A 13,073-nucleotide genomic window follows, 5' to 3' on the forward strand; every position below is an offset into this window, starting at 1 on the left:
TCACCCGTTAGACAAAGTCTGATCATTGTCACTACCTTCGCTTGTAGTTCCTTCCGATCTGTCTTCTCCATACCGTCTAGTTTCTTTTCGCCTAGCTCCTTTGCTATGCCTTGTTACACCAGTAGATCTTTAACCCTCCCCTGCCATAATCCAAAGTTTCTAGTTTCGTTGAACTTTGTCAAATCAAACTTAGTAGAAGAAATCTCAGACATGATGCCTAGAGCTCTGATACTAGTTGTTGAGATTGCGTTGCAACAATAGTGAAGAAACTAAAAAGAGAAACCAAAGAAGAAGAACAAGAATCAAGAGAGGAGAGAAGATGAAGAGATTTAATATGGTTCGGCGATATGTCTACTCTATAAAATGGCCAAGATGACTTCAATTAGAATTCTCTATATGTTTTATGGTTACAATGATCCTATATATATAACCCAAGTCATGCATGGCACTTTAGACCAAAAATATCAAGTAAAACCTAAAATGTCACATTAACTTGGCACCTCTATGAGAGACTTGGCCAGGCCGTGCATCTAGGCACGCTCATGCCATGGGTGTGCCAATTCTCTCAAACCCGAACATGACCAGGTTGTGTTCGGTGGCACACCCATGCCATAAGGCATGTCAATTCTCTCAGACCCAAACATGGCTGTTATTATATTAATATTTGAGAGACACCCTAAGACAATCACCTTGTGGAATGTACTATTTATTGGATAAATAAAGATTCATTATTTGAGTGTACATTCTTTATATACGTGAATGGATCTTAAACTCATTTAATGAATGCCCACGATATGATTCATAGTATGAGAACTTGTAATTGGATCACAACTAGTGAGCATTTCTACATATGTAATTATGAATATATTAAAATTTCTCCTAGTCTATGAATTGATGAATTTGAGGATCATCAATTCTGACATACTAGCACGTGTTATATCTTGGGTTTATCGAAGCAGCTGCTCTTTACTAGCTAGAGATATTGGGATGTCGAGGGTTAAATGTAAATGATAGGTAAGGATAACTAGTTCATTTGAGTGACTTGCCATGAGACTTCGTCTGGTTCTTTACATATATAGATATGTCAAAGAAGATCTCATTGTAGCTTAAGAGCAAGTTTTCTTCGACTCTAGATATTCAAGTCACCTAGGTCATAGATACTTACACTTTGACATCTTAGTTGATACATCTTCACAGAGGTGTGAGTACGAGATAATTGAGTATAAACCGAAGTGTTTGACACTTACACTTTGACATCTTAGTTGATACATCTTCACAGAGGTGTGAGTACGAGATAATTGAGTATAAGCCGAAGTGTTTGAAGGTATTTGGATAGTTTACATAGGATTCACCACTCCTTATATAAGGAGACATATACCCTATGACCACTTATTAGAATTATTACTTGAAATCTTTGGCCAAAGTAATATATGTCAAGAGTATGGTACTCTTGACAACATGCCTAAGTAATTTGAATTCACGGGATGAGGGAGTATAACTTGGGCTAGGTGTGACATAATCATCCTAGTAGAGACTGACACATAGATCATGTCCTAAACTAAGTGGGTATAAGATAAGTGAAAGGAATGAGGTATAACTCATTGTAGCTGCTGAAGGGTTCAGAAGTGATTATGAGATCAACTATTGATTTTATAATTAGGGATCATGATGCTACTATGTGTCACTCATAATCTATTTGTAATTAATGATTAATTATGAATAACTAACATAATTGGGAACCTATTAGATTACATGTAATGCATGTTTATTCAAAAGACTTAAAATAAATTCTCAAATTGAGAGAGACTAAGTCTGGTTGGAGCAGATGAACGACAAATATGGAAGATATTTTATTGAAACCAAAGCTCAGATATGCCACATCTTTTGAAGACGAAGTGGACCCTCTTTGGTTTAATTATAGACCAAAGTGACTTGGTTTTAATGAAAAAGAGTTTTGGTTAATGAATCAAGGTGTTTTGATTTTAAACCAAAATGATTTAGTCTTGATCCAAATTTAAAGCTAACGGATGGGTTTGGCTTAGCAGATATGAGTTTGAACTTGTTCTTTAAACTTGATAAGAGATCTATATAAGGATATAGATGAGAAAAAAGAAATAACAGTTTGGCAAAACCTAAAAGTGTTCTAGGTTCCATCAAAAAGGGGGAGATTGTTGGTGCGGTTAGCACTAACGATGATGGGACCCACACTTAAGTAGTGGGTCCCACCCCCTCATTGTGAGAGGTTGGGGCACTGCCTGTACAGGCAGGGTGAAATTTACCCATGCTGCCGATGCCACCACTTGCTATTAGCCTTCTCGGCTATAGCCCTTGTCAAGGAATGTTGGACAATCGTCGATAGTCCCACTCCAAGCACTGAACGGTGTGCTTCCTGGGGTACTAAAGCGAGTTGGAATTCCTCTGTGTTTGGTATCTTCCAGTTATTAACGCCGCCATATACTGAACCGTTAGTGGGGTCTCTCTCAGAGAACTTGTCTCCGTTTGTTGGCTAGTACCAAAGTTGGAATCGAGACTCATGGCTTTGTGAAGTTGTCTCGACAATTGCTTGACATAGATACGAATAAAGACGAGACTTCATAGCCAATTGATTTTCACTCCAAGTCACATGACAACGAGTCAACTTGGGTCAATACAATCTGGACCTTGGATTTACAATCCCTAGGCATCTATGAATGAAAGGAAGTCTCTACTTATGCATTTGTTCACAATATCAATACATGTACCATAATTTAAATCAACAATAGACCGAGGAGACTCCCAATATGAGACTAAAAACTCATGCACAATATAATCTCTTCTTCTCCACCTCTTCATTTCATTCACATTTCTAACCTGCCTCCCAATTCGGCCAGATATGAGCCATCTCCAACATATATCTAATGGATAATAAATTAGTTATGTAGAGTGCATTGATTCCATATTGGTTGTTGAAGACAAAAATCTGATCCGAGCACGCCCTTTATTTTGCCTTTTGCCTAGGCCAAGCGAGAGTTTTGCCTTACCTTCAAGAAAACGGTGATTCTAACAATTTGCCACTCTTCATATAAGCTTCGTTTCCACCAATGCCCTGCCACTCTCCTTGCCCGAGTCCTTCAATTAACTTCTCCTTTTGGCTCAGATGCTACGGAGTCTGAAGGAGAGGTTTCAAGGCAAGTGGCACTCTTCTGTACGTACATGCATGTTTGCGCTAGCTAGACGTCTTTATCACTTCTAATTTTGATCCTCGCATGATTTCTTCCCACCTATCTAATTTATTACATCGCTAATTCCATACTGTTTACAAGACATAGCTTATCTTTGTTGGCCATGAAATTAGGTAGAACTTTTAGATTGTTTGGTTGTTTCACAAGTCATTCCTTTGCGCTACCTGAGACAGGTATGTCGCACCTGAAGGAAATATGTAGCGAGGTATTCGCACAATATGCTTCTCAAGATCTTTTGCCATTGGGAAATCTTCAAGTTGCAGTATTACGTGTTTATAAGTGAGTAATTTACACTTACTCATTAAGAATCCCAGCTTCCAAGTGACAATTGTGAGTTATGATATGTTGGATTAAATTGCAGTTCTCTGAACAAGAATATGCTTGGCCCTCACAAGGAGCCTCCATCCAAATCAGCTATCGAAGAGAAAACAAAGGTTCGTAGAGTGTATCTTAAGTTTTTTGTGCATGCTCAATAAATCTTATTTAAGAAGAATTGGAGTTGCCATCGGTTCAGAAGATGAATGAGCTTACAAGTAGAATAGACAAGAAGGAAAAAATAAATAACTATTCTTTAGTTTATGGTTTTACGGTTTAGGTAGAATATAATATAAAATAATTATTCTTTTCTTGGATGGGTTGCTGCCCCTCCCTTCAACCCAACTGGAGCAAGCCTTCGCTAATCAACTAGCCTAGCCTAACTAGCAACTAAGCTCGGCTTCCTTAATCAACCTCAATCAGATCTGCATAGACTAATTAAACCACTCAACTCAATCTGCTCTACCTGCCTTGATCGACTCGATCAAATTAGCAAGCTCACCTAAACTAATGGGAATGATATGTTTGTCAAATAAATGTCTGATTTAAAAATGGAAAAGATAAAAAATTATAATTATTCCTTAATTCAATGATCATAGAATACTTATTCCTACTTAGTGTGGAGAATATAATTAGCCTTAATAATGTGTAGAAATATGTCAACAACTCAAGAAAATAGAATTTATTCATACTAACATATAAAATGTTGGAAAATTATTTTTGGTAACTAATAAATTAAATAGGGATAGGATGGCTATTTCTATAGTAGACCTCATTAACTAATTGCTTGAATAAATGTGAAATTAATATTTAATAAAGGGTTGGTCCGGTAAGATCAGAGAGAAGTTTTGGCTCACACACAAGCTGATTTCATGGATGAGATTACATGAACGCTAACTCAAGTATGTGTGAATGCTAATCTGTGTGAAACTATTGAGGGTATAGCTGTAAAAGTAATCAATTGATTAATAATTAATTAATTGATTGATCAAAAGATAAATCTTAGGTCGTAAATTAATTAATATTTATGATCAAATATTAATCACAACCATAATATTAATTTAATTAATTAATATATATATTGATTAATTGAATTGATAATGTTTTAGCTGAAAAGGCTCCACCTATGCATTTTCACCTTTTGGAAGAAATTCTACTCTTTGGAAGTAATCATTCATCTCTATAAAAGAACCTCACTCTTTTGATTCAAAACAATCAATTATCAAATTGTGAAATTTTCTCTTGAGCTCTCTTCTCTTAAGAGTTCTAAGGCTTTGAAAATTTGCCACAATTAAACAATAAGCACTTGGATGGGGTAATATCATCTTAGTGAAAGAATGCATATCCTTTGCCTTTGCCTTAACCTTAATACTCTTATCGTAAGGATAAGCTTAACCAAAGGGGTGTGTTGATATCCTAAGGGATAACTCGACGACCGATGAAATTAAGTCAATAACGATGATACCAAGAAAGGTACGTCTGTTATCCAAAGGAGTACCTCGATAACCGAAAGGATGTGTCGAGAGTATAAATTGTACAAAGTCAATGTCGCCATATCAAGCTCCACTAGATCAAACCATCAACTCATAATCGAGTTGATTAATCGAGCCCACTATTGGATCAACACAATCAATACATTCCAATAAAATTCCAATAATCCTAAGATGATATTTATGGTTATGGCAGCTATGGGTCTCAAGTCCTATTGGAGAAAAATCGAAGAAATTCTTCATAGTCGTCTTTAAGTGATGATAGTAAAAGGAATTATATTACTTGAAGAAAATATATCTTGTAAGGTTACTATCAAAAGATGTTCCTAGCGCAACTAAAAGTGAACTTTAAGAGATGGGAGAGTTATTCATAAGGAAGAATAAAATTTTCTTACGAGAGAACCATGCCTTAAAAGGCTGGATGATAAAACTATACCATGGGTATAGTGTAACAATGACAGTCAAGGTGGTCATTTGACTCAAATCACAAAATTGAGGATAGTAAATTTAAATTATCCAAAAAGAAGGCTAATAGAAGGCTTTACATAGAAGATCAAGAACACTTGACTAAATATAACTCAATGAGACCTAAGTAGAGGTTAACATAGATGGGTTAGAAGAATTGCATCACATGTGAGAAATTGAGTTGAGTGTCTCTTGAAGAGTAAATGACAACTAGTCTGCACTCCAATTAATCAATTGTAGCTCTAGCTAAGTGCAATTGGAAGACCAATAGATGTACACTTCTTCAGTCGAGTGTTTATTGAAAGAAAATATAATCATGGTCAGCATTCCAATCAAACGATTGCAACTTTGGCTCAGCAAGATTTGAAGACCAAGGAATGTATACTTCTTTAGTCAATTATCTCTCAAAGATTAAATATGATCTTGGTCAGTACTCCAATCAGATGATCGTGACCTTAGCTCGATGAGATTGGAACACTAAGGGATGCATATTTCTTGAGCCGAGCATCTTTTGAAGCATATAAATACAATCTTGTTGGCATCTCTAATAAGACGATCACAGTTTTGGGATCAATGAAATTGGAAAGCCAAGGAATGCATAATTTCAAGATTAGACACTTTTCAAGAACAAGTGCAATCTTGGTCATCATTCTGATTAAGCAATCATAGTTTTGACTCAGTGAAATCATAAGATCAAGGGATACATGCTCTTTAGATCAAGTGATTCATAAGAATAGATGCAATCTTGGTCAAACTTTGATCAGACAGTTGTAACTTTTGGTTAAACATAATCAAGAGGTCAAATCAAGACATGTGATTCTGAATGAGATTGTGATTGTAAATCATGCAAGGGGAACTTTATCAAAGGTGTTACAACTTTTTGTCTTTCCTTGCAAAGGACACCCCTTCATTGATTATTGAAGGAGTTATAAAGATTTGCTTTAAGAAAGATTGAAGCCCTTAAAGTGTTTTTTAAAAAAAATACTAGAAATGTGGTTGAAAAAATCAACTAAGTAAAATTATTGAGGGAAAAAGTGAGGATATTGCTCAAGGAATGTTTCTCGAGAAAGAACAATATTTATTAATTGACTATCTCACTCATCTCAATCCAATAATATTGTGGAACATGAGAACCAAAAATTAAGGAGATGATAAAGGCTATATTGATAAGTTTTGGGTTTATCCTAAAATTGTAGAGGGGAATTGCCCTCTCAGCAAATCACAAACTTAGCGAGATAGAAATGAAAAAACTCTATAAGACATTAAAAGATTATGAATCTTCCAATGGAGTCAATAAATATGGGGGTGAACCAATAAATGTGGGGGCATTTGGATAGGATATAAATACCCAAAATCGAGGGCTCAAAGAAGTAATTGCATAAAATGCATTGATATGTGCTAATATATATAATACATTATGATATCTAAAAAGTTATGCGAAGGGCACTAGTGTAAATGATAAGTCTTGAAAATACTTAATAACATTAAAGTAGTAGATCTCTAGTGGTGAAATTTCCATTGAATATGGAAAATTGTGCAAATGTGCTAATTAAAAAAGTTCTACTGAAAGATCAACTATACTGCATGTCTAGGGGAATGAATCTAAAATTCAATATTTGAATCGAGAATGGTAAATGCAACTATGCTAACTGGAGAACCCAAGATCATGATTTAAAAGGGACAATTAATCTATAAGATTCTAGAGGTATGACTTGTAAAATGATTAAAGGATGAACAAAAACTCTTAATGATTCTTGTACCACAAAGGGCATAATAAGGTATTACAAGATACTCTTAATAAGAGATCACTTATATAAATGTGAAAACTGGGTCACTTTAATGAAACACTTATAAATTACAAGGGTTGTCCCTGGACAAAACAGATTTGACAGAGAACCGGTAAAAGCCTATAGGGCTATTGTGTGGGGTATAATTGTGTTGATTTAGACATAGTTCATTGGACACTCATGTAAATCCAATTGTATTTCACTATAGTATTTTAAAGTCATAAGTTTCCCTGCATAATGCAATAGTATTTTGATGAAATTCTTATTTGAGATTTGAAACTTATTTATAATTTACATTCATATGGGGGATTGTTAGAAAATTAATTTTGGTAACCAATAAATTAAATAAGGATAAGACAGCTATTTCCTGAATAGACCACCATAAATCAATTTAACAAGTAATGTCTAATAAAGGTTGATCCGATATGAGCCGATAGAAGTTTTAGCTCATACACGAGCTAGCTTAATAGATGATATTACATAAATGTTAGCTTGAGTATTCAGGAAGGTTAATACGTGTAGAACCATTGAGGGGTGTAGCTATAAAATAAATTAATTGATTATTAATTAATTAATGGATTGATTAATTGATAAAGATGAATTGATTGATCAAAAAAATCAATAGGTGGTTATAATATTAATTAATTGATTAATTAATATTTATAATAGATTAGTCGTAGCTATAATATTAATTTAACTAATTAATGTATATTTATTAATTGAATTGATAATGTTTTAAGTGAAAAGACACACATGATGTCTTCTCCCTTTTTAAAGAAACTTTTTACTCTTTGGAAGTAACCCTTTATCCTTATAAAAGAACCTTACTCCTCTGATTCAAGTAACTCGATTCTCAAGTTGTGAAATCTCTTCTCTTAAAAGTTCCTAGACTTCGAAAGTTTGCCAGAGTTCAAAATTGAGGGTACTCCTATTTTGAGATGTAGGTTGTTGTATCCTAGGAGGAGATTGCCGATAAACCATAAGCAGTTGGATAGGATAATATCTTCTTAAGCAAAGAAGGTCTAGTCTTCGTCTCGACCTTAATCTCTTATTTGTAGGGATAAGTTTACTCAAAGAGGTGTGTTGATATCCAAAGGGATATCTTGACGACCAATGAGATTAAGTCGATAACACGATACCAATAAGGATACATCTGTTACCTGAATGAGTGCCTCAATAACGGAAAGGGTATGTAGAGAGTATAAATGGGGCAAGGTTCATATTGTCATATCGAGCTTTGCCTAATTAACTGGACCTAATTATTGGATCAACACTGCCAATCCACTCCATCCATAAAATTCAAGCAACCAACTCTAAATTTGAGAAGAGTTTGTTTGAAAATGTTTTATTTATAATGTTACAGTTGCTTATCAGTAAACGTTAGTTAGTTAATTAGATAATCGGAGCTTCCAAATAGAAGAGTTGGAAGCCTCCCCCCTGTATTTCATGTTTGATGGAGTGTTATATATGGCTAGCCAATAAAATTTAGTAAATTTATGGATTTTGCAGTTTGTTTATCTGAATTTAGCAAGTAAAATTAATATGGTCTGTGTTTTCACATCTAAATGCAGAAACTGAACGATAAGGGAGGGATTAGAGAGGATGAATTCTACAATTTAATGGAAGAATGGACTAAAAAGGATTTGCGCATTTATATGGCACACAAATTGGTTCTTTCTTTGATGGCAGCACCTTCACTAACTCTGGCTACAAAGCGAGTGCCCAAGATTGGACATGTTTTCGAGAAGACTCCAACTCCTATTCTCTTCTCGGTCTACTCCATTGGCCTTCTACTTTCTCAACGCTGAAGATCCATGAATGTTATGTCATCTAAATAAATATACTTATTGACGTAAGCTACATGTCTATAGTAAAAAAAAAACAAAAACAAAAATAAACATGTGAAAGTCTGAGATAATGTACTTGTGATGCAAGAGTATTGTTGATGCAATGCAAAAACCTGTTGCAACAAATGACAATTAGAAAGGAAATGTAGGCGATAATAATTATAGTTGATGATAAAACAGTTAATTTCACCAAACTCTGACGGTAGACCGCCTTCCTCTCTAATATATTCAGAACATAACTTATGCACACATACCTCTAAGACATTAGTCTCATTTAAGATTTGAACTCTAGTCCTTTTATTGTTCCTCTAAATATTTTACCACTACATCAAAACATGATCATGAATAAATAATTTAAGTTAACTATTGTCCCATATATCAAACATGTATTTGATATGTATATTTGAGTGTGAAGAGACTTGCAGGAACACACATGCAGCTTAGAGAGCTCCTTGGTTTGGCATGGAAAGGTGGTGCACTAAGTACCTTTGAGGTCTGAAGAGATTAGAAAAGGATGATATAAGGTGGTGAGAAACACACAGGTGGTGTTGAAGCAGTTTTAGAGCATTGAATTGGCATGGCTAGGATGGTAGCTCAATGGCATGAAGTTTGTAAAAATTAGGAAAGGTTGCATAAGGCAGACCAAGCGACCATAACACTTTTAAGAAAATTTTAAAGAAAAACTTATAAAAAATATGCATCAAAAATAGACTTTAGGTTTTCAAAGTCAAAATTAATTTTAAATAACACTCGTCTTTTCTCGCTTTCATTTTCGTTTCGTTCTTATTTATCAGATTAGTATGTAGAGGATAATAAAAGAAATAAACAATAACTTAAAGGTCGATTGCACCAATAAAAAACCGTAGAAGTTAAAATAAAGAATCCAGATGACACAAGTATTTAACATGGTTCAGTAAACCCTAAGTTCCTTAGCTTCTCTATAGCTAAGTGGTTCATTAGGTGAATCATCCTTCATCAAAATCACTATATTTTTATTTTTCCTTTCTAAAAATATGTTAGGAATACAGAAATCTTTACACAATTTGGTTAAGAAATACAATGTATAAATCAAATATTTATCCACAAAACAAAAACAAGCAAGTGTTATACCCCAAATGATCAAAAGAGATAGTTGGAATCCCAAGTTCCTTGACCATGATTTTGTTATTTTGCCAAAGAGATTAAGTTAGGTCGTACCTTGTGATCAAATGTGTGCCTAAGTGTATATAGACTTAATTAGGAGTACACACAGAAACATCCAGGCTAGATTTCTACGGAAGTTGGAGAAGGGTAGTAGTATATATGGGACACCCAACTGACTAAAGGACAAGGAGTATCGAAGATAGGCACACTTGGAGTCAGAGTTCTAAGCATGGGAGAAGGATGATACGAAAAGGGAGCCAATAGACTCGATCCATTTGAGGGATAAGAAATTTGGCGAAAGAATACACTGGTGAAGTGAAAAGGAAGTAATGGGAGAGAGCCAAAAGGGCTCGACAAGCTGTTGTGAGACAAGTTGACTAAATTTGTAATTGTGAGTAGGGAAAAACTCAACTTAGGTGGACTTGGGCTTTGTAGACCAAAGTTGGAAGTTTTGGTCAATTGAAAAGATTTTTCGATCAACCAAAACTCTAGGTCACAGAAAATGGATCGGGTGATTAGATCAAGATCATATAAGTGAAGATCTTGTTTGTAGGGATGAAATTGACTAGAACAAGGAGAGGACGATTGAAAACACACATGAGCATGAACCAGATCCGATTGGGAATAGACGGTCAGAGATCTAGATTGATCGGTTAATCGGTTGACCGAAAAAGGTATTGAGTCGACTGGAGGGAGCCAAGTCCGTAGTACTAGATAAATGAGACACCTTCGTGGATGAAGTAGATGGAACATCTCAAACCCATGTTGTCGACCATATTAGTGGCATGCCAGCTACAGTAAATAACAAAGAACCTTGTGAAAGGAGCTTATATTTAAGGCTAGGAGGCTTAAGGCAGAGATATTAACACACGAATGCACAAAATCATATTCTCTCCTAATACGAGCTCATATTGTTTAGTACTTTCCTTTATTTGTATTTATTGTTCCATGCACCATACATACTCCACTAAGGTTTCTTCATCTCTAGCATTTGAACAAGGAGGAGAAAGTTAATGGACTCCATGTGCATAGACCGTCAACTTGCAACCTAGAGGTTGTGAATCACTTAAATCATCTTGTCTCTTTAGTATGTGCGTATGCTTTTATTATTATTTTTTTATGTTTTAACTAATGTGTTGACTACGAAGAATGAGGAAAGTAATTTTAAATTACAAGTGTGTTATTCATTCCCTCCCCCTCTAGTGTTCCTAATTTAGGGTTTTCAACACCCTATCAGCAAGCAATAATAATGACAATTTAAACCCCCTTTATTTTGTATAACCTCCTTTGACTAAAAGTTAGATGTGAGAAACTTATAAAAAATAATTGTACCTTTGTCTTTTTATCATTTCTCGATAATAACCTCAAGAGGGTAAAAGCATATTAAATTGACGATTATATTATTCGGTAAAAATCTTCATAAAATTCATACATGCACCAGTATAAATAATAGAAAAGAAGCAACTCTAAAAGAAATAATCAGCTAAAAATGCATTCCACCACCCTCACCAAACCAAAAAAGAGCCAAAATTCTAAGTTGATGAACCAAAATCAAATGAAGATAGAACAAAGTTCATCATTAAAAATCTCCTATTTATCATCAAATGTGGCATACAATGAAGTAGGAGTGAAGTGTTGGTATGACAAAATTACACCAATACATACATCAAAGACATTACAAAATCAAAGGATGTTTATAGGTTGTTGTGACTATAAGATTAGTGCTCAAATATCTTAATATACCTCATAAACCCAAAACCACTAACATCTAATGGATATCAACTACTATTTGCATGCAGAAAAATAGTGGATGTGGGCTTTTTCGATGGATGGATGAAATAGAAGCACAAGAAATTAAGTGCACAAGAATGGGTTCTTCTAGTGGTCTTTATAGAAAGAGTTGATTCTGATTATATGTTAGTGTTAGAGTTACAAGATGTACATGTTAAAGCAGATGATCCTGATTATAATCATTATTAGTCAGATACCCCATTAGTTAATCTGATGTGTCTATGGAGTGAAAAAAATCACTTAAACACTAATGTGCCAATCATAATTGCAACTCATAAAGTGGATTGGCCCTATAAGTTCCATGACAACTCATGAAAGCCTTGAGAGAGTTAACCACTTTTGTGGTAGTCGTACTAGGGGTTGCTTTTAAGGAAACTCCTGACATTAGAGCTCCATGATCATCTAGGCACTACCCTTACTTCGTAGTAGGAGCTCTCATGTTTGTTCTAGAGGTTGGAGATTCGGGTTCGCCGATAAATACATCCCCTATTCTATTGATCGAATCATGTATTTATATGCAATGATCACTACTAGGGTTCACCCCTCGATTTATCTCAATGAGATTACTATCTAAGTCGAATCCAACAACAATGATGGATGGAGAGAAAATAAACTAGAACCAATCACAAATCATACGTATTATAAACAAAATGAGGATCATGTATTATTTCATTTAACAAAACATAAAGTTACTCCTTAATCCTAGAATTGAGGATATTACTCCACGGAGATGGATAAGAAGCTAAAAACATCATTCTACAATGAAAAGTAGGAATTAAGTTTAGAAGGAACTTGATGATGCCTTCAGAAGAAATCCAATTTCTTCTTGGCAGCGAGTCAATCTCCACTTCCTTGTAAGACAACCATCTCAAGCAAGTTTCAGTCACAAACCCCCAAATTCTTCAATGATCCTTTAGCCTCCCCTTTCTTGCCTTTTTATAAGGTTATAAGATGACTCGATCACTATGTGAAAATGTGAAATAGACTTCGGATATTATCCGAAGTAATAGATAG

The 13,073-nt window shown here is 34.7% G+C and overlaps 1 protein-coding gene across 1 annotated transcript; it reads left to right on the forward strand.

The window, feature by feature from the left end:
* Positions 1–3,049: 3,049 nt before the first annotated feature.
* Positions 3,050–9,251, forward strand: LOC122040047. The gene is made up of 4 exons (XM_042599419.1): positions 3,050–3,167; positions 3,395–3,500; positions 3,583–3,655; positions 8,850–9,251. The coding sequence occupies exons 1-4, from the start codon at positions 3,137–3,139 to the stop codon at positions 9,084–9,086; spliced, it is 447 nt and encodes a 148-aa protein (XP_042455353.1). The 5' UTR covers positions 3,050–3,136; the 3' UTR covers positions 9,087–9,251.
* Positions 9,252–13,073: the final 3,822 nt, after the last annotated feature.

The sequence above is a fragment of the Zingiber officinale genome, chromosome 2A, assembly GCF_018446385.1.
Source record: "Zingiber officinale cultivar Zhangliang chromosome 2A, Zo_v1.1, whole genome shotgun sequence".
In the NCBI taxonomy this organism is placed as follows: Eukaryota; Viridiplantae; Streptophyta; class Magnoliopsida; order Zingiberales; family Zingiberaceae; genus Zingiber; species Zingiber officinale.